Source organism: Beta vulgaris, chromosome 8 (genome assembly GCF_026745355.1).
Source record: "Beta vulgaris subsp. vulgaris cultivar EL10 chromosome 8, EL10.2, whole genome shotgun sequence".
NCBI lineage: Eukaryota > Viridiplantae > Streptophyta > Magnoliopsida > Caryophyllales > Amaranthaceae > Beta > Beta vulgaris.
Window position 1 is genome coordinate 45,991,267 of NC_079209.1, and position 22,822 is coordinate 46,014,088.

At 36.0% G+C, this 22,822-nt stretch overlaps 1 protein-coding gene across 3 annotated transcripts; it reads left to right on the top strand.

The window, feature by feature from the left end:
- Positions 1-2,317: 2,317 nt before the first annotated feature.
- On the top strand, positions 2,318-5,514 carry LOC104884382 (uncharacterized). Of its 3 annotated transcripts, none has more exons than XR_788716.3 (5): positions 2,318-2,645; positions 2,907-3,010; positions 3,659-3,960; positions 4,071-4,147; positions 5,238-5,514. XR_788716.3 is itself a non-coding variant. In XM_048635215.2 (3 exons), exons 1-3 carry the CDS (start codon positions 3,844-3,846, stop codon positions 5,101-5,103), a joined length of 333 nt encoding a protein of 110 aa, XP_048491172.1. In that variant the 5' UTR covers positions 3,018-3,843; the 3' UTR covers positions 5,104-5,514. The 3 variants fall into 3 exon arrangements, 1 of the variants encoding a protein (XP_048491172.1); XR_008967441.1 differs by having other exon boundaries at positions 3,803-3,960; XM_048635215.2 differs by lacking the exons at positions 2,318-2,645; positions 2,907-3,010 and having other exon boundaries at positions 3,018-3,960; positions 4,965-5,514.
- The last annotated feature ends 17,308 nt before the right edge of the window (positions 5,515-22,822 follow it).

Below are 22,822 nucleotides of genomic sequence, written 5' to 3' on the forward strand. Positions count from 1 at the left end.
CGACAATCCTGACAAAAGTTTGATTTAGTGTAGTTCCCGTTCAGCGACTTTGGCCGATATGTCAGTTAACGATATTTTTTATCTTCCCTGATTGGTGGATTCTCTCGCCCTATCATGCAAAAGAGTTGACAACGTGGTTTGGCAATTTCCTTTGTTTTATCGTTTTTTTCACCAAGTACCCCTGAGTTTTCATAAAACTTACCTGGTACCCTCCATGTTTTCAAAATTCACCAGGTACCCCTCAGTTTTATGTAAATACACTCAAATGCCATTATTGACTAACGTCGTTAACAGCCATAAGTCATTAACCCTAATTAACCTCTAATTCTTACCCTAATCTTAATCCTAACCCTTACCCTTACCTTTACTCTTACCCTTACCCTTACCCTTACCCTTACCCTTACCCTAACACTAACCCTAGACCCTAAACCCTAAACCTAAACCTAACCACACCTCCCCCACCCTCTCACCACCCATGCAGCCTCCTCTCCCCAAGTCGTACCGTATCCCCCACCCCCGCGCCGCTGCAGCCCAAATCCAGTTCCCCTACCCCTTCCCCACCATCGCGCCCCCCTCGATTTCGAAAAAGCCCCCCTCTCCGACTCCTGCGCCTGCCACATCACCACCACCTTTCATTTTCGAGATCTTTTGGTTAATTCGCGAACAAGGTCTCGTTGAGTAACCAGAACAAGATGCTTGCGACGGGAGGTAGGGGTGGGGTTTTGTGCTCGCGGGGAGGGGTAGGGGAGAGGTGGATTTTGGGCTCACGAAGAGGGGTGGGGTTCTAGGCTCGCGACGGAGGGTAAGGGGATGGGTAGGATTCTAGGCTCACGATGGGGGGTGGGGGTTGGGCTCGCGATGGGTGCAGCGGGGGGTGGGGGCTGGGGTCGCGATGGGTGAAGCGAGGGGTGGGGGAGGGGGTGCCTGGGTGGTGGGAGGGTGGGGAAGGGGGGGTGAGGGTTAGAGTTAGTTAAGTTTTAGGATATAATTAGGTTAATTAGTATTTAATTAGGTTAATTAGGGTTTATTTAGGGGTGAATTGAGGTTTAGACTAACGGTGGTTAACGCTATTAGTCATTAAGGGTATCTGAGTGTCTAAGTTTGGAACTTAGCGGTACCTGGTGAATTTTGAAAACATAGGGGTACGAGGTGAATTTTTTTGAAAACTCGGGGGTATCAGGTGAAAAAACTGTTATTTTATTTCTTCTTTTGTTTTTTTTACCTAATATTTCCTCTTTTGTTGTTCCCATATATATAGTTGAATACCCCTTCAGATATTTTGTGATATATTTATTCACGAATTGTAACCCTAAATACATAGACTTTCTATTCTCTCTCTAAGTTTTTTTAAACAGTAATAAGCGACATTTCTGTCACTTGGAGTGTAGTTTTTAGTTTATATCCATAATTTCTTTTCATTTATTATTTTTCTTTTATCTATTTTACCATTTATTTCTTCTTCTTATATTTTGTAGATTATTTTATTTATTTAGTGTTTTTTATTAGTTTTTAGCTTTTGATTTCATAATTTATTTATTTTCTATATTTTAGTAATTTTATAGTTAGTTTAGTTTTCGTTTTCATGATTGAGTTTCTATTTATTTATATCCATTTATTTATTGTTATTTTTTATCTTTATTTTTATATTCATCCATTTATCTTGTGGTTTGTTCTCTTAAGTTTAGATGAATATTAGTGACACGAGACGCGAGTTTCAAGGCTCAGAGTCAAGTTACACGGTGATTTTTTAGCAATTCTACTCATTTTATCCTTTACCCCACTTTTCTTATCCAACACCACATCTATTACAATAACTCGCACGCATCTCGAAACAGTACCCACACCACGACCTATCAACCACCACCTTCACAACTATCACACACCCACTTCAACAGCACCTCAACCAGGCCCGGTTGAACACCGGTCCAACTAGTTCAGTGGAACAGGGCCCCAAAAATTAATTGGGTCCCAAGTTTGGTTGGCCAGTGGAAGGAGAAAAAGAAAACAATAACACTACTACATTTTTAATCAAAAGCAATGGCTAAAATAAGCTATTGCGACGACTGTTTTTTATACCGTTGCAGTAGGATCATCTATTGCAACGGTCCTTTTCAATTTAGGTTCATGGATTGAGCTATTGCAACGACTTTACGTTGACCGTCGCATTAGGTATATCTATGGCAATGGTTTAGTGATTGTCGTTGCATTAGATGAAATTATAAATAGGGTCGTTGCAGTAGGTGTTATATATGACAACGTCTTTATTAATTAATTAATTGGCACAAATTCTAATATATTAATCAATTCCCTCTATATTTTTATCCGAAAATTCAAAAACTTTACAAAAAAAAAAACAAACGCTTATATTACCCGCTATACTTCGTCGTGAAACCAGGAACAAAAACCATTAACACATAACTGATCGAAGAAATAAACACCACGAACAGAAATCCAATCCCCCACATCTTGCAAGAGGAAGGTTAAGAATTTACGAGATTTCTTCCAAAATTCTTCCAAATTTCATAAATATATGCAAAATTCAAGTCTTGAGCGCAGCAATTAGGTGAAATTATTCAAGAAAACTCAAGTAAAGAGACGAAATTCAAGAAAACCCAACAAAGAGGCGAAATTCAGAGTTACAAGATGTAAGTTCTTCAATTTCCATTGTCATGGGGTTTTCGAATTATGCATAGCAGCGAGATTGTGCTCGTTGTCGATATCATTTTACTTTCACTTCTCCTTCAATTCTTGTCTGTCGCTGCACTATTTATTTCATTAATTCTTTTCCCAAATTTTTTGGTTTTTCACTTCCGAATTTCAAGTTCATGATGCACTGATCAGCTTAGTAGGGTTCAACTCTAAACTTTTGTTTTCGCTTTCTATGTCTATAACTTGCCTTTTTCCAGAATTATACAATTTCAAAGTTACTTCAAAAGAGAGAGAAATTGAAGCTTCGATGCCGTTCAATTCCTCGCTCTTATCTCCTACCATGGCTCTTTTGATCTTCAAGGTCAGTGTTTTTCTCTCTCATCCTTTTTTCCTTGCACTTTATTTATTTTCAATTTCATTGAATTATTCATCTTTAAGTTTGTTGAATGTATCAATTTTTTTGCGGACTTTCGATATTCTTGGTTTTTTGTGATTATGTTTAAAATTTGGTTGGTCGATGGATTTTTTGATTTATTTTGGATTTTTATCGCTCATTTTGAGGATTTGATGTCATGAATTTGTATGTAAAAGTTAAGAATAGAATGTTAGGGTTTTTAATTGAGTATTTTGGGATTAAGAATTGAATTTAGGATTTTGTATGCCGATGTTATTCATGGTTTTTTAATCTGTGCTATGAGTTGGACAAAGCTATGCCCTATGGATTTTTTGCCTTTTCCTCTAATTCTACTGATTACATTGGTGCAGGGGAGAATGTTGGTTCTGGTACTAAGTTGTAATTTGCTCAACAGTTTACATATATGTTCACTCATATCCTTACTGTCCATGCTCCATCCCTAGCTGATCAAATTTCAAGCACAATTTTTTCATTTTATATTTCGTCCAAATTATGTGTTGATAATTATCGTGCTTTGTCTTTTTTCTGTATTCTTATGCCTGTGATTCACTGATTATTCTTAACCAAGTGTGAAAGATTATTTCAATTATTCAGCCACTATCTCCCAAATCGTAGTATCCTAGAACGACATAGGAATCAATCTTTCACTCGTATGCAAAGAATTGAATGCACCTGTTTATGATTGGAAAATTTCCATAAACTCCCCACTGAAGTTGGAGAATCGACTTCCTTGTCCAGCTGAATTCACAATCTGGCAAAGGACAAAAGATGGAAAAGGCATGGAGCTACAGCAGGGTAAAATTTTGTCTCGCAGATGCGCTCATATACATGCTGCTGATCCCAGGAAACCCATATATCTTTTGTTGTTTGCTCAGAGTGGTTGGACTATGGAGAAGGTACGTAGTTCGTAGTTCGTAGTTCGTAGTTCATACACTATACCAGTGGTTATCAGCACGCTCTTTCCCCCCTTGCTCTTTTTCGTAACAATCTACTACATATGTAACAGGACCCTGTTGTCATCTTGAACCTGTCCTCAAATGATCTTGTTTCCTCATTTTGGATGGTTCACCAGCACACTAAAAGGTGCACTTTTAAATCTTCTGTATTTAAGAATATTTTGATGTGTACTGCACCACTGTTATGGAAATGTACTCACAAAAGATAAAATTCTAAGAAAGACAAAGAGATAGAAATGTACTCACAGAAGATAAAATTCTAAGAAATATGATGCTATGGAAAATTATAGAAAAGCAAGACTATCTTTCTTCACAAACTCTTGGCCTAGGATGGACCAAAAATTTCAAGCAGACTGTACCATGCAAAGAATAGCACTTCTTTGGTTACTGCTTTTGTGTTTTAACCTAAATCAAAAGCTTAATCTGTAATAATTGCGGGCGGAAATACAAAATGCAAATAAATTTCTTCTTTTTGGTGATCCATGTACCAAAGTAAGTTCATCCTATAGATTAACACACAACATTCTTTAGGTCTCTTCTTATCTACTGTACCTATTCCCACACTGGAAAATGACCTAAAATTAGCAATATTGTTGGAATTAAGAGGTTTACTATGAACACCCAGTAATCAATAAGAGATCAATATGTCAAGTCTGAACCACCAAGTCTCTCCGTGACATGAGACACCATTTAGTCCCAAAAGGAACTATGTGAAGCTAATTCTTGATCTAATATCTAGTATAAAAGGCAAAGCAATCACATCCAACATAACCTGATCATATTAATTCCTACTGCTGCCTCCCATAAAACTCCACGAGTGTGCTCGGTACCCATGGAACTTACAATTAGACAAAATTTACTGTCTGTCTACTGTCGAACTGAGGCCTTAAAATACTCATAAAATTTCTGCTCTGAAAATCGGCCTGCTCGCTTCCTGGCAGCAGCTGCAATCTTAAGCCGGGCAGTCTGTGGCATTCTCAAAACTTCGAGAATAGCTTCTGCATACTCATTCTCGGATTGTGCAAGAAATCCTGTTTGCTGTCCCTCTTCTTCCAGCACAATGTCCATCTTCGGACCAGCTGAGTTGTCTCTTTTATATTGTCATCTTCATCACACATTATTCTTATTATAGCAATAATGCAAGGTACTGTAATTTTGTCTTTTTTTGTGTTGTTGATGGGTACGTTTACTAACTATTACAATGTTTGAATTTTTAGGTGAATGATGAACCAACAGGAGGAGATCAAACGTAGACGTCTCACTATACATACTATCGGCCAGATTTAACTAGCTATATTATAGTGATGCGGTACTTGGTGGTTAGAAGAAAAATGATTTATATGTACTCATTAGAAGTATTTGTGGTCCAAAACAAATATTTATTAGTTAGGTTTGATTAAGTACAATAATTTTCGTTAATTAGGATTTTTCATGTATACTCTTAATTTAATTATTTTGGAAATTATAATATAGATATGACAATTATTTTTGGCATTTCAAGAGTATTTTTGCATTTGTTGCATTGTACTAATATATACCATGCTGTAATTTTATAGGTTTTCGGTAGGCATCAGGAGGGGTTTTAAAAAAAATTCCGTCATAAAGGCGTTGCAATAGCTATATGATAGTGTTGTAATATATAGAGAGGCGTTGCTATAGAAGCCAAAATGGGACACAATATGAATATTAGGATCGTTGTAATAGCTATCGAATGGCGTTGCTATAGATATAGAGGCGTTGCAATAGACCTTATAGACGATGCAACGGCTCTTTACATCTATTGCAACGACTTTTTGGCAGTCGTTGCAATAGGCCCCAAAAGTCGTTGCACTAGACCTATTGCAACGCCTCCAAATGCAATGGTTCAAAACCGTTGCAATAGGTCTACTGCAACGACTTTTGGACCTATTGCAACGATTTTTGTGTGTTGCCTTTGCCTTTTAATGTAGTAGTGTAATTAGAAATCTCGTAACTCATCCGTAAGAACAATACTTTCCATCTTTTTCACTTATCACTGCACAATTCTTTGAGTCTCTCTCCTCTTCATAAATCGAAATCCCCAAAAAATTATCATATTATTCAACTTCCCATATTAAAATTAATTATCACTCTCTTTATTCAAGAAATCATCTCATTTTCAATTTTAATTTTCGCCAAAAAAAGCTCAATTTCGTTATTCCTTCCATATTCCCAATTCTCCTCAAGAACATCAAAAATGAAGATTTCTAACGGGAAGAATTCTTTTGCTATTTATTTGCGATTCAGATCCAATTATTCCTCTCAACTCATATGCAAGAAATCGATTTTTTAAATCATCCGAGAAAAAGATTCAAATGTTAGTTTACAAATTAGAAATACGGGAGGAATAAAGTCTTCAATTTTGATTGTGGGAGGTTCGAAGGTGAAAAATCAAGAATTTGTAGACTAATTTGTTATCGAAGTTTTTATTATTAAGGTAATTTCACTTTGTTTTATGCTTAGTAGAGATTTATATCAATTACGAAACTTTATAATTTGAATTTAAATTTATAATATGTAATTCTTATTATTTTCGATTTCATGATTTGGTTGTTTGCAATTCTACCTGATTGATTTTTCAGGAATTTTGCAATTCTCCCTAGTTCCTAGTGTTATGATAATTGATAGACGTTGTTGTATCACCAAACCAGGAGAATATTGATTTATAAACAATGCAAGTTTGGGATTAATAGAACTCAAACTTTGGATTTATGGAGTTGATTAAAAAACAAGAACATCTACTGACTGTTTCCCAGTATTCAAACAAAGGAAAAATAAAAAATCTTCATTGGGTAGATTTAGTTTTCTTTTACAATTTAAGAAAACTACATGAATGTAGGATGTTTTCGCATAACTAGTTTCATCTGTCCATTCCTTCATGCGAAATACTTGCTGGCACGTTGATAGAGTTCAACTCTGTCTTACACAATTTTGCCTAATTCAATTGATGTAATATGTAAGACTATAACAATCTCAATGTAATCTGAAATTACTTTGCTTGGTTTTTCTTAGACTTCTTTTAGTTTTGGTTTAGTTATCAAACTGTAACGAACGATTAATGATAAATTATATTAATAAAAAAAATTTAATTTCTTATTTACAATTTTTTTGAAGGGCCCTATTTTGATGGATCGCACAGGGCCTCCATACTTCATTAGACGGCCGATATCTCAATTTCATCTCCCTCATCTCACTCCCAGCCACAACAATCAACCCTCCATCTCCTTTCCCAACTCCATCTCAACAAATCTTCAATTTCCCTCACCTACAACTGCATAAGAAACCTTGCAACCACCCACATTTACCAACAACACAGCCACCCACATTTACCAACAACGCAGCCATCACCGCAATACAATAGTACTAGGGGTGTTCATTTCGAACATTAGAAAATTTCGGATTGGGAAAAAGCAATCTGAATCCGGTCCGAAAATTTTTGGATTGGATATTTGAAATTTTCGGACCGGATCATCAGATATTCGATCAAAAACTAAAAAAAATTGAAATTTTCAAAGGAAAGTTCATAAAACAAGTTTCGGATCGGATCGAATATTTAGGATATCCGATCTTGAAAGCAGAGATTTCGGATCGCATATCCGAAAATAAAAAATGTCAATCCGTATCGGATCCGAAAATATTCGAATATCCGATCCGATCCAATACATCCGAAAACTAAAAAAAAGCGGATCGGGTATCTGAAAAATTGAATCAGATTGGCCGAATCACGGATCGGGTCAACTGGATCGAATACTTATGAACACCCCTAAGTAGCACGCAACTCCCATCACCTCAATTCGGCTGCGCACGCAGCCTTTAGTACACTGCGCTCGCAACCTCCTTATGTATGTGTCATGCTTACCTGCATCGAATTCGACGAAATTATCGCGCCCACAACCCTCAATGAGTTGCGCCCGCAGCTAATGTTATACCGCACTCGCAGCTCTGCAATTTTTCATGCACAGATTTAATGAAGCTCGATGGCGAAGATTGATAGAAAATGATGATGGACGTTGATGAGGGTTGGTGGCGTAGTATGGCGAACTAGGGGAGCAATCCCCTCAGAAGAAACATGAAGAAGCTGGGGGTTGATGTTATATATATTTTTTATTTTCATTTTCTTTTTTCTTTTCTCATCTTGTTTTTGTTTGGGATTGCTAAACGCAACTCTACATTGCTAAACGCAACCCTAAAAACCCTCATTATCATATTGTCTTTGATAAAAACCTTCTCTCTAAAAAAAATATCCTCTCCTCCTCCTTCCTATATATATATATATTTTTTTTGCTTAATAAGAAAAATATTATAGCACCTAGGTTTAAACACACCACCAAATACATCCTATAACCAATGCTCAAACACAAAGGCCATAAGCTACTTACAGATTTAAGGATAAATTCCTCAACCAATCCCTATCACTCCTAGATGCCTTTTTGGGAAAAACACTATAACATATTTGTATAACACTATACTTAATTATTCTTTATACAATTAAACTAGGAACATCTACCTTCATATTCCAAAATGCATCAACATCTACCTTCATATTCCAAAATGCATCATTTTTGACCCACCAGATGGTATAACCATAGCACTCAAAGCAGCATCGACTATATGTTTTTGAGTTCTGGAATAACTACACCTTAGCAGCTCGTGAATTATTCCAGTAATTGTACATCTCAGAACATCCATATCCAACAAAGTTTCTGATTCTAACCCAAGGATCAGACACAAAGAATGACTACTCACCCCATATTTACAAAGCCATTCCGTTGTTTGCAATCTGTCTCTCATCACCAACAAGAGGATGCACCTGTATTTAGGACAAACAAGTCTATTCCACACTACTTTATCCTACCCAATTCTTCTCTATTCCCCAACCAAACATGAGTACATATGCTGAATAGAATATCTACCCATATTCCCCAATTGACTGTGCGTTCTAGAAACCTTCATCTATTTTTTCACATGCATCACACAATTTCTTCTAGTACTAACTGGAATTTGTAGGAGATTCTACCCTCGCCCCTCAACATTTTTAATATAAATTTCATTCACCAATTTAAGCAACAAACTATCTTCTTTTTAGCATTATTTATAGCCCAAACGTAACAACCAACCGCCCCAGACCACTTGCATTCTTGGGTAAACAAATCTGCTCCCAGGCAACTTTACCAGCACCTTGACTGAATCTAAACCCATACCACATGTAAACTCTGCAAATCCTCTCAATTTATTTCATCACATGGAAAGAATAATGATTTGAAGATTTGAGCCCAAAACACATTAATGCTCATCAACACAGAATTTACTAGAACTGATCTGCCTTGATAAGACAAATTCTTACTCCTCCAAGTTGTGATTAGCTGCCATTATCTTCTCTATTGAACATTGACATTCATGACTGGAAATCTTATTATGATAAATGGGAACACCCAAATATCTAAATGGAAGATTACCAAGCTTAAAAACCTGTCATATCCAAAAGTATCTTGATCTAAGCCGGAAACTTCAAAGAAGTGCTGAAATCCCTTCATCATTGTATACATAGTAGCAAACTCCCCTTTACAACATAAAATGACATCATCCCACTAGCTTTAACACTCTTGTTAGGTAGTCCATACACAACACAAATATCAGAGGGGACATAGGATCCCCCTATCTAAGCCTTCTCTTCCCTTCAAAGAAACCAAATAATTAATTCCCCATTCAACATCAAACTATACCTAGGGGAACAAACACACTCCATGATTATTTTAACAAACTTGTCTGGAAACTTCAGCGCCACAAGCATATCCTCAAGAAAATTCCAATATATGGAATCATACGCTTTTTTCATATCCATCTTCATAATACACCCTGAACTAGTATTCTTTCTCCCATAGTTTTTGACTAAGTCCTGACAAATCAAAATGTTATGTGTAATTAAACGATCCTGAATAAATGCACCTTGATTTTCAGCCACAATTTCAAGTTGAACTAACTTCAACCTATTGCAAATTATCTTTGCAATGCTGTTATTTCCCCAGGAACACTACAAGAGGGGGGGTGAATTGTAGGTGTAGAAATAAACGTAACTTTTTGCGAAAATTAAAACTTAAACGAATAAACAAGCTAGAGGAACACAAGGGATTTTTACGAGGAAAAACTTCTTGGGCCCAACAAGAAGAAACAACCTCGACCACTAGGGATTTTAAACTCAACTCTTTCACTAATTAGGCCAAACAACTTTGTTACAACCTAATTCTAACTCGAGCCACACCTTGAGTTCCTAAACTCAAGTTCCTGAGCCACTGTTCCCTTAACAGTAGTTCCTCTCAACTTCACTCGAAGTTTTCTCACTCATACAAGCTTCACTCAAAGCCTTTCTCTTACAGAACTTCACTCAAAGTTCCCTTACCCCAAAAACCAAAATACAATTGATCGAAATAAGCTTAGTGGAATTAGAGTAAGAAAGCAAAGAACAAATGGCTATTATGAGAGAATGAAGGCACTGACACTTAATTAGTTAAACTCACTTAATTACTTAGTCAGACACAATTTGGAACTTATCTAGACTTCAATATTTATAGTGATAATCACAAAGAACGTGGGATTAAAATTGATTACATGTTAAGTCCATTAACCCATGATGTTCCTTCCCCTAAGAAACACGTTTCTCATCATGTCCCATGATCCCATGATCTCAATATGAACGTGAATATATTTTAGCCACTACTCCTAAGTAATAGGAGTTCCTTGAGCTTTATCCGAAAATCAGTTTTATGAAAATAGCTTTTATCTTTAAAACTGAATTTTTAATCTTTAAGAAAAAAATATCTTTTAAACAAATTCTTTCTAAAAACCGGATATTTATTTTCTTTATTTTTTCCGAAAACAAAATCTTCTCTTAAACGGATTTTCTTTGAAAACTGATTTTATCATTTAAATTAGATAAAACTAATTTCCTATAATTTAGGCATGACTTACTCAATTGCATAATTAACCGTTATACTTTTGCACGCCTAAGTCTAGTTCCTTTTATAAACAAAGTTCCTTTAACAGATTCATTTAGTGCCACTTAGTTTGTTCCTCACAAAGGAACAAACTCTCATTCTCAAAATAAACTGCCACTGTTCCTTACCATCCTTACTTTGTTCCTTTACACTGGAGCTAGAAAATAAAAAGCCTAGCTTTTATTCTTCACTAGTAGAATAAATGCTATTTGCTGCGGTGATATTGTTGCGGTTTTACCTATACGCAGCAATATTACACGCAAAAAAAAAGAAAAAATAGAAAATAACTATATTGCTGCGGTTCCCGCCCAAACCGCAGCAATATGGTTCAACGGATGCATTTTGAAAAAAATGTGGGGCCTGGAAAGACTAATATTGCTGCGTGTTTGGGCGGGAACCGCAGCAATATAAAAAAAAATATTTTTAAAATGTATTGCTGCGGTTTCCCGCCAAAAACCGCAGCAATATTGTATGCTTTTTTTTTTTAAAAAAAAGGACGCGCGGGTTTGGGCTTTATGTTGTCAAATATTAAAAGTATGCTATTAGCTAGGGTTCCTTATCTCTCAACCTCTCTTTTTTTCTCTCGGCCGTTTTTCAACTCCCTCTCCTCTCTCTCTCCTCTCTCTCTCCCCTCTCACTCTCAATTTTTCGCCTCTCTCTCTCCCCTCTCACTCTCAATTTTTCGCCTCTCATCTCAATTCTTCGAATGAATCAACACATCAATTCTCAAATTGGGTGATTTTATGAGATCTATCTCGTTTTCTTCGTCGGATGTTCGATTTCTTAGTCAGATTTTCCATTTCTTCGTCGTTTTCATTGTGGGCTGTTCGATTTCTTCATCGGCTTTCCGAATTCTTCGTCGGCTGTTCGAATTCTTCGTCGGTCGAAGTCATTCCTTCGTCGGCTGTTCGATTTCTTCGTCGGTCGAAGTCGTCCCCGTTGCATGTTTGATTTCTTCGTCGGTCGAAGTCGTTCCGTCGTCGGCTGTTCGATTGCTTCGTCGGTCGAAGTCAATCCGTCGTCGGCCGTTCAGATCGAGACAAAGAAAGCCCCAACCTCGCGCTAGTCGACGACCTTCTTGGGCCGTTCAGATCGTTCCGTCGTCGGTTTCTTTTTTAGATTATTTTTTCAGAATTTTGTGTTTTTTTTTCTGTTATTATTTTCTATTGTTATTTTTGTAATTGTTGTTATTTTGGTTATTGTTGTTGTAATATTTTCAAATCTAGTGTTTTATTGTATTATCTTATTATATTTATAGTATAAATTTGTTCTTATATTTTTTGAAGTTACATAGCAGATTTTTTATAATCTGCCTTCAAAAAAAGTAATAACATAATATGTTTTTTTTATTTGTGTTTTTTTTATGTTTTTGAATTTTATATAATAACTTGTTGTCATTAGTTTCAATAAGTAATGTTTTATTTTATTTCAACCTTTTTATTTCCCAAATCTGATGTCAAAATAAAAAAAAAAAATTTTTTTTCCTGCCCAACGTATATTGCTGCGGTTTTAAGTAAAAAACCGTAGCAATATATGTTGTACTATTTTAATCTAAAATACTAATATTGCTGCGGTTTTATACTTAAAACCGCAGCAATATATGTCAAATATAGCTACGGTTTAAAACCGCAGCAATATATTAGTTACCTATTACTGCGCCCTTAATTGCTGCGCGCCCAAAAACGCAGCAATATGGCAGTTTTTAACCGCAGCAAATAGCATTTATTCTACTAGTGCTTCTTGATCCAATGCTTGCTCCAGTATCAACTTATAGAAACTTCTTTACTTAGCCTTTGAAATCATCTCTTGATTTCTTCCTTGACTTCGAATTCTCCCAGTTCCTTTCATTATACCTTAAACATCATACACTTAAAAACTCATTAGTTCACTACTTAGTTTGCATCTTTGTTTCTTTGTCATCATCAAAACTAGGGTTCAACAATTTCCCCCTTTTTGATGATGACAACAAAGGTACAAACTAAGGAAATAACAAATAATATAAGTGAATGATAATGACAAAAACATAAAGAAGAAAATGAAAAATAAAACACAATTATGTGAGTAACTGAATTTTGATTTTTCATTTACCTTAACCTATTTTTGATTTTTCATTTACCTTATCCAATTTTTAATTTTTTCATTTTCAATTTTTTTCAAGTTATGTACAGTTTGTTCCTTAAATCTTTTTCCCCCTTTGTCATCCTCAAAAAGAATAGACTCTGCATGTATTGATGAATTGATTTAACACCTTAAGACCAATATACAAGCACCATTGGTGGTTAAGTTAGAATATCAAAGAGTAAACTGCTCAAACATCAATCACATAATACTAGCCATTCCAAGGAAGAAATTATGCAAATCATTTGGAAACACAGACATAATAGCAAAAGTCATTGATTATATAGCACTTGTTCCATAACAAAACAAAGAAAGAAAAGAAAAAGGATTAAACAAAAGTTGTGTTCCTTAAAAAGGAAACAGAAACAACAACAACAAAAAAAAAAAGACTGGGAAGGGGAATGGTGTTCCTCTACAACTTCTTCTTCCACCACATCCTCTAATTTCTTCATCACCACCCCATGGTTGAGTCCAACTTGTTCCTTCAACTCCTCCAAGGCACGGGCCATAGAGTCCATCTTCTTTTGTTGCGCAACAACTGTATCACTCAAGCTCTTCATAAGACTCATCATTTTATCAGTTTTAGCATCCAAAGTCCAGTGAAGATGATTATAAAATTTGATCATGTGTTGAGCAGGAAGACAAACATCATTTACCCAGCTAGCATCATCCGGAGTTTCCTGTTCCTTACCCTTGGAACCTGAGGCAGATGGTGGATTTTGTGAAGGAACTGGAGGTGTTAGAATGGTAGGTTTATCTGTTCCGGGAATAGAAACAGAAGGTGAAGGGTGATAAATTTGAGGAAGGAATGGTAGTGTTGGTGGAAGAGTGGTGGAGGTTGAAGCAAAAGGGTTTGGGCCTTTTATTTCATCCTTCAACTGCTCAAAGCTGGAAGGAACAGAGAAGAATGAGGGTGAAATGGAAGGCAGTTTGGTGAAAGGAACAGAGAGTTTAGGAGATGGAGGTGGAGTGGGTTCCTTGAGAGTTGAGGGTTCTTGTTCCTCAGCATCCGAAAGGACTAATGGAGAGTCCTTGTTGGAAGGAACAGAAACAATGGGAGCAATTTTTAAGCTATTGCTCTTCCTCACCCTCTGAGGAACAGAAACTTTAGGCTTGGTAGCAATGTGTTTGCGCCTCTTAGGTTTCGGTTCCTCCGGTTTAGGAACAGGTTCCTCCAAGATAACATCATTATCTTCTTCGATCTAAATCAAGCTTAGGCAGTTTTCTTTTACTTGAGGAACATGGAGCTATTCTCCCTTGAGTGAGGACTCCTTCTTGGACAGATAGACCAAGTCGATTTAGAGTCTTTCATTTAAAATGTTCCCTTGTTTTACTCCTATTGTGTCCAACCAGTAAGTCTTACTTCAAAGTGATGAAGTAAGAAGTTATCAAAGCACCGTACCAATACACAATTGTTTTCAATACAGTGAGTTAAGATGTTGAATGAAGAGGGAAGGGAAGTTGATTTGATGTGGTGGTCCAAGCAAAACATATAACACATATCCAAGAGACCCACTTCATTCCTCTTTTCAGTTCGAGGAATGAGTGCTCTCCAACCAATTAAAATACTTTGTGAAGGGAGAGAGTAGGTTATGGTTTATTTGTTTTGGACCAGCAGTTCCTCCAAAATATTCTAAAATTTTGTCTTGAGGAAAATTCGGAAAAGAAACAGTTCCTTTCCGTTTAAAGTACAAATCAGTTCCTTTGCAAGGAACTTCCCATACTTTGCCCAATGTGGCTTGATTAAACCTTAATTTTCTTCCTCTAACCTCAGTTGTGCAAGCCATTAGTTTACAAATTTGCACAAAATTCATCCATAGCTAAGGAACAAGAGCATTTTAAAGGCGAATTCAAACAAGAATTCCATGCCTTGTTCCTTTAGAATGGAGTTAATTCTTAAATTCACTTTATTTGCCCATTCTAAATCGACGCAAAAACCCAAACATACCTAGATTCACTTCGTTCGACCCGTTTCTTGGAAGATGAAGAAACAGTTCCTTTGGAAGGAACAGGGTGATTTCTTCTTCTTCCCCTGAGTTGTTCCGGGGTTTCTTCTTCATCATCTTCCTCAATTAACTTTCTTCTACGCATACTCCTTCGGGGAGATTCTAATTGTTGTTCCTCTATGGGGGTTTCTTGAATTAGTCGGTTTCAAGGGTTTTGGTTGGAGATGAAGAATTTTCCATTTTTGAAGTGTGGTAGTTTTTGATGTGGAAAAGGGAGTTTCTTGAAGTTTTTGCCATGATTTTGAAGGTTTGAGGTTTTTATGGAGTATCAAAGGGTGTGTGATAGGTTTCGGTATGGTGAAGATGAAGAGTTGAGGAACACGGTTTCTAATAGATGAATTGAAGGAGGGTTTTGCATGTAATAGTATTATGACACGCGGGAAAAAATAAAGCAAATAAAAAATAAAAAGAAAAAGAAAACGAAAAGATAAAATAAGAACAAGATTTAATTAAATCTGTTCCCTTTTATTTTGGGATTTTTCGGATTTTTCGGATTTTTATGATTTTAATTTTTGAAAGAAAATAAATGCTAAGGAACTTGTGCTATAGGAACAACTAATGCTACATATCAATGTCCTTCATATCATGCATGTTTCTTACCTTAGGAACAGTAAGGGGAGTATTATGTGACATTTGTGAGTTGTTTAATTTCTTTGAATTCATGTTTATGTTTTCAACATTCCAATTTGCAATGGTCTTAGGCAATTAAACACAATTATTTTAAGCATACAAAGTCACTCAAATTGATTCAAACATGGGGGGAATGTAGGAACAATCACTTAATTTTTATTAACCCTAACTCAAGCCTTAATTTTTCATATCTATCCTTTGCAAAGGCTTAGTTAGATATCAGCAATCTGATATCTAGTTTGACAAAACTCAAGTTTAATCAAACCTTTTTCAACATTTTCTCTTAAAAAGTGATGTCTGATATGTATATGCTTTACTCTAGAATGATGCACTGGATCTTTAGAATACTATAGCACTTGTATTGTCACAATAAATAGGAACACATTCAAAGTTTATTCCATAGTCACTAAGTTGTTGTTTTATCCAAAGCATTTGAGAGCAACATGCAGCAGCTGCTACATATTCTGCTTCAGCAGTGGATAAAGCAACTTGTTTGTTTTGGTTACTCCAAGAAACTAAACTATGACCAAGGAATTGTGCCATACCTGAGGTGCTTTTCCTATTTACAAGATCTCCAGCATAATCTGCATCTGCATATCCTTTTAGTTCGAATGTATCACTTCTTGGATAGTAGAGTCCAAGATCATCTGTTCCTTTAAGATATCTAAGAATTCTCTTACAGCAGTAAGGTGAGACTCCTTTGGATTTGCTTGAAATCTAGCACACAAACCAACACTGAAAGCTATGTCTGGACGACTAGCAGTTAGATACAAAAGTGAACCAATCATTCCTCTATATTTTGTTTGATCAACACTTGTTCCTATGGAGTCTTCATCTAATCTAGTTGAAGTTCCCATAGGAGTGTGATTTATCTTTGAATTTTCGAGGCCATATTTCTTTAATAGTTCCTTTATGTATTTTTGTTGGTGAACAATTATTCCTTTTCAGTTTGTTTGATTTGTATCCAAGAAAGAAATTTAACTCACCCATCATACTCATTTCAAATTCATTCTCATGAGACTTGAGAATTCTTTGCACAATGTTTCATTAGTAGCTCCGAATATGATGTCATCAACATATATTTGAACAAGCAAAATTCAGTTCCTTTAGATTTTAGGAACAAGGTTTTATCAACCTTTCCTCTTTTAAAATTGTTTTCTAAAAGGAACTTTGATAATCTCTCATACCATGATCTAGGTGCTTGTTTTAACCCATAAAGAGCTTTATCAAGCTTGTAGACATGATTTGGGAGATTATTATTTTCAAACCAGGGGGTTGTTCAACATATACATCTTCGTTTAGATAGCCATTTAAAAATGCACACTTAACATCCATTTGATATATTTAAATCCCATGTAAGCAGCAAATGCAATTAAAATTCTAATGGCTTCTAATCTAGCTACAGGAGCAAAGGTTTCTTCATAATCTATTCCTTCTTGTTGATTATAACCTTTTACTACAAGTCTAGCTTTGTTTCTTACAATGGTTCCATATTCATCTAGTTTGTTTCTAAACACCCATTTTAAGCCAATTACTTTTTGTTGTTTAGATGAGGGAACTAGATGCCATACCTTGTTTCTTTCAAACTCATTTAATTCAGCTTGCATTGCAGTAATCCAATCAGAGTCAGTTAAGGCTTCTTCATGATTTCTTGGTTCCATCATTGATAGGAACGCATGAAATGCACAAAAGTTCCTTAACTGAGATCTAGTTTGCGTACCTTTGGATATGTCGCTGATTATGAGTTCCATGGATGTGACTTTTTGTAATCTCCAAGGTTTTGGTTGAAACTCTCTTATAGGAACATGTTGTTCCTCATGAGTTCCTTGAGTAGATGAGGAACTCTGCTCAGTTGTTCCTCTGTTAGCCTCGGTGGACTCAGTTCCTTCATTTTGAGGAACAGGAGAATCTTCTCCTCCTTGAGGAACAGGAACATCATTGATGTCATTATTTTCAAATTCCTCGTTCCTTTCCTCTTTCACTTCTTCTTCTTCTTGTGAATCTGCTTCCTTGTACTTGGTTGTCTAACCCATCTCATAGTCATCAACCTGTATGCTTGGATTATGTTTGTCAGATTCATCAAAGATTAAGAATGCTTTCTTCAACACACATAGTTCTCTTGTTATATACTCTATAAGCTTTACTATGTGAGAGTATCCTAAAAATTTGCTTCATCACTCCTTGCATCAAATTTTCCAAGATTATCTTTTCCATTATTATGCACATAACATTTGCAGCCAAATGTTCTAAAATAGGTGATATTTGGTTTCTTTCCAAAATAAAGTTCATAAGGAGTTTTATTAATGATAGGTCTCATCATGGCACGATTAATTATGTGACAAGCAGTATTAACAGCTTCAGCCCAAAAGTTCCTTGGAAGTTCACTAGCAATTAACATGGTTCTAGACATTTCCTCCAAAGTTCTATTTTTCCTTTCTACAACACCATTTTGTTGTGGTGTTCTAGGGGCAGAAAAATTATGATCTAGGCCATTATCTCTGCTTAAGTCATCAAATTTATAATTTTCGAATTCTTTCCATGATCTGATCTAATGTGCATTATTTTATGCCACTTAAGTTTTGAACTCTTTTAGCAAAGACAAGGAACTCATCATAAGTTTCATCTTTACTAGTGAGAAAAATAACCCAAGTTACCTAGAGTAGTCATCTACAATCACAAGTACATACCTCTTTCCACTTCTGCTTTGAATTCTCATGGGTCCACATAAGTCCATATGAATTAATTCTAATGGTTTAGTGGTACTTACAATCGTTTTAGATTTGAAAGAGGATCTTACTTGCTTACCTCGTGCACATGCATCACAAACTTGATCAATATGAAATTTTATGGATGGTAATCCTAAAACAAGATCTCTTTATCTAAGTTTCTCAAGTAATGAAAAGCTAGCATGTCCTAGACGCTTGTGCCAAGAAGTGAATCATCTTCAATAACACTAAGACAAGTTAAATTGATTTGAGGAACAAGTTCCAGATCCACAATGTATGTGTTCCCTTTCCTTGTTCCTTCCAAATAACCTTCTTAGTTTTAATGTTGATGATCAAGCATTTTTCTTTATCAAATTTTACAGTATTTCCTTGTCACAGAATTGAGAAATGCTTAATAGATTATGTTTTAGACCTTCAACTAAAAATACATTTTCAATGGAGTGTAGTGGTGACTTACCACCTTACCCAAGAACTATGTTACCTTTCTTATTATCACCAAATGTTACACTTCCACCTTCATAGGTTGTGAGTGAGAGAAACTTTTTTGTCTCCTGTCATGTGCTTGGAACAACCACTATCGAGATACCATGTGTTGTTCCCCCTCACTCCAACCTGCAAAAATCAACTAGTGTTAGTTGTAGGAACCCCATCTTTCGTGGGTTCCTGTTCTTGACTAGGATTTATTTTGACAACCCATTTTTTTTACTTATTGTCACATTTTTCCCAATCATCTCAGATTTTATTGACATTGATTTATGTAATGACCTACCTTGCCACAATACATACAAACTTTCACTAGGTAGATCAACATATTTCTTTGTCTTGTTCCTTTTCTTGTAGTTTTCAAAACCAAGACCTTCCTTCCTCTTGGTCTGTGGTTTCTCAATCCACTTAGGAACTTTCATGATTTTGCCTCTGTTCCTTGCGACAACCAGTTCCTTTTTAAGATTACAGATCTGTTCCTTTAAAATATTTTTCTCTTTATTCATTTTTAATCTCAGATCTGTATCCTTTCAAAGGGGTTGATCTTATATCAAAGGAACTCAGAACAGGGACAAATCCTTCAAGTGTGAAATCTCTAAATTAATTAGATAATTTTCATTTTTCAAACTTTCATAACATTCTTTGATTTTTAAGTTTTTATCAAATAAATCAAAAATCTTGTTTCAACATCTGTTCTCATTTTCTTAAGCCATTTTATGTGTTCCTTGCAACTTTTAAGGCTTGTTCCGTTTGTTTACGTTTTTCACGTTCATCTCTACATTCAAGAATTGCATCATAAAGAAGATCATATATTTCAGGCCTAGTTTTACCATCTAAGTCTGACTCAAGACCATGTTGACTTACCTCAACTTTTTCTTCATCTTCTTTTTCGTCAGTGTTTGCCATGAGGCAAAGGTTTGCTGTTTCTTCAGTTGGTTGTTCCTCTTCTTCTTCCGTCTCTGAATCTCCCCAAGCAGCTATCATAGCTTTGCGCACATTTGCCTTAGAGAAAGGTGCTTTGATTCTTTGTTCCTTTCAGCAAAGCGTTCCTTGTTCCTTTCTTTGGTTTTGTCATTTTCCCAAAGAGGACATTCCTTGATGAAGTGATCTGTACTACCACATTTATGACAAGCAGCTTTGTTAGAAAATTTCTTAGTTTTACCTTTGAAGTTTCCATTCTTCATGTTCCTGTACATCTTTTGAAATTTTCGAACCATGAGGGTTGCTTCTTCTCCTTCTGAATCCGAATCATCTTCATCATCTGTTTTGAGAGCAATCACTAGGGGAAAAAACATAAAGGGCTGCGCAGGAAGGGCTGCGCTTTTCGTAAAAGCGCAGCCCTACTAGTGAAGGGCTGCGCTTATTTAAAAAAGCGCAGCCCTACTAAGCAGAAGGGCTGCGCTTATTTAAAAAAGCGCAGCCCTTCAATAGTAGGGCTGCGCTTTTTTAAATAAGCGCAGCCCTTCTGTAGGTAAGAAGGGCTGCGCTTTTAAAAAAGCGCAGCCCTACTAAGTGAAGGGCTGCGCTTTTTTAAAAAAGCGCAGCCCTTTCTGAAAAAATTTGAAATTTCGGAATCGCGGGCTTTGAAATATTGAGCGGGGATTCGTCAAATATATTATCTCTCATTCTCTCTCCTCTCTCACGTCCCTCATTATTCCTTTCCTCCTTCTCTCTTATCCTCTCATCCTCTCTTCTCTCTCAAAATCTCCCATAAACATTTGCGACAAAAACCTTGAAATGATTTGCACTAAACATGGCGACGGAGTCCGATTGCCTATTGTGATTCCTTTTCGGAAGCGGAATGAGCCAACGAGTCAAACTCACCGCTACGCCGTGACGTTTAGGCTTTTTAAGCCATCCGAGTTCGTTTAAGCTTCCAAATAGCCATTTTAAGTTTTTTCGAAATTTTTTTTTTCCTTAAATTATGTATTTGGGTTTTGTTTTATGTATTTAAACATTATTAGGTTGTAGTTCTTGTATTTTCAGATCTATAATGTTCTTGTATACTTCTCTTTGTTTATATGTTTTGATTAATGTTCTTGTATACTTCTCTTTGTTTATATGTTTTGATTAATGTTCTTGTATACTTCTCTTTGTTTTGATTAATGTTCTTGTATACTTCTCTTTGTTTATTTTGATTAATGTTATTCTTGTATGCTTCTCTTTGTTTATTTTGATTAATGTTCTTGTATACTTCTCTTTCTATATAATTTCTTGTATTTTCATCTTTGTTTTGATTAATGTTCTTGTATACTTATTGTATACTTCTCTTTGTATATTAGTTTTTGTTCCTTTTTTTCATTTTCGTTTCATTCTTTTTATTGTTTTGGGTTTAGTATTTTCGTTTCGTTTCTCTTCTCTTCTGTTTAATTTCAGAAAATGTGAGATTATGAGTAAAAAAATGACAAAAAAAAAATTTTTTTTTATTTTTTTTTTGGTAGGAAGGGCTGCGCTAGTTAGGAAAAAGCGCAGCCCTTTAGCCTAGAAGGGCTGCGCTTTTTTAACTAGCGCAGCCCTTCTGGGCTAGAAGGGCTGCGCTTTTTCCTAACTAGCGCAGCCCTTCTAGCTTAAGGGATGCGCTTTTCTAGCGCAGCCCTACTTAAAAAGTGAAGGGCTGCTACTGAAAGGGCTGCTGTCAAAAAGCGCAGCCCTACATGCCTTTTTTAGCGCAGCCCTTCTTCATTTTTCCACTAGTGAATTGATTTTGATTTGGAGCTTTCACCATACTCAGAATCAAGGTGAAGCTCATGAGTCATAAGTCACCCTGCCAGCTGTTCTAGGTTGAACTTAGTGAAGTCTTTTGTTTCTTGAAGAGCAGTGACTTTAGCCATCCATCTGTCCTTAGGAAGACTCCTAAGAACCTTTCGAACCTGTTCCTCAGATGAAATAAACTTTCCAAGAGAAGCCAACTCATTAATAATGTTAGTAAAACGAGTAAACATGTCTCGTATGCTTTCCTTAGATTTCATGCAGAACCGTTCATATTGATTCATAAGTAAATTAATTTTCGATCTTTTAACTTCATTAGTTCCTTCATGGGTTACTTCTAGTAAATCCCATATTTGCTTTGCGGATTTGCATCCCATGATCCTATTATGCTCATGGGGTCCAAGTCCACAATGCAACAGTTTAATAGCCATGGCATTTACTTCCATTTTTTCAAAATCAGATTTATCATAATCAGAGAGGGGTTTTAGAGTTACCTCATTTTTGTCATTTGTAGTTGTGACTTCGAAATCACCAACTTCAATGACTCTCCATACCTGATAGTTTTCAGCTTTGATGAATATCTCCATGCGGTTCTTCCAATAGTTGTAGTACTTCCCATTGAACATAGGAGAGCTTTGAGTGGAATAACCTTCTTCAAGTTTCTCGGTGGTATTCATTGTTCCTTGGATCTTTTTCTCAATAGGGTTTCCTATCTTACGTGAGTTCTAGCTCTAATACCAATTGTTATTTTCCTAGGAACACTACAAGAAGGGGGTGAATTGTAGGTGTAGAAATAAACGTAACTTTTTGCGGAAATCAAAACTTAAACGAATAAATAAGCTAGAGCACAAGGGATTTTTACGAGGAAAAACTTCTTGGGCCAACAAGAAGAAACAACCTCGACCACTAGGGATTTTAAACTCAACTCTTTCACTAATTAGGCCAAACATCTTTGTTACAACCTAATTCTAACTCGAGCCACACCATGAGTTCCTAAACTCAAGTTCCTGAGCCATTGTTCCCTTAACAGTAGTTCCTCTCAACTTCACTCGAAGTTTTCTCACTCATACAAGCTTCACTCAAAGCCTTTCTCTTACAGAACTTCACTCAAAGTTCTCTT

Coding starts and splice junctions, on each gene's coding strand:
- LOC104884382 (XM_048635215.2), top strand. CDS start 3,844: ATGGAGCTACAGCAGGGTAAAATTTTGTCTCGCAGATGCGCTCATATA. Junction 3,961..4,070: donor GTGGTTGGACTATGGAGAAG/GTACGTAGTTCG, acceptor CATATGTAACAG/GACCCTGTTGTCATCTTGAA. Junction 4,148..4,964: donor GTTCACCAGCACACTAAAAG/GTGCACTTTTAA, acceptor TCCTGGCAGCAG/CTGCAATCTTAAGCCGGGCA.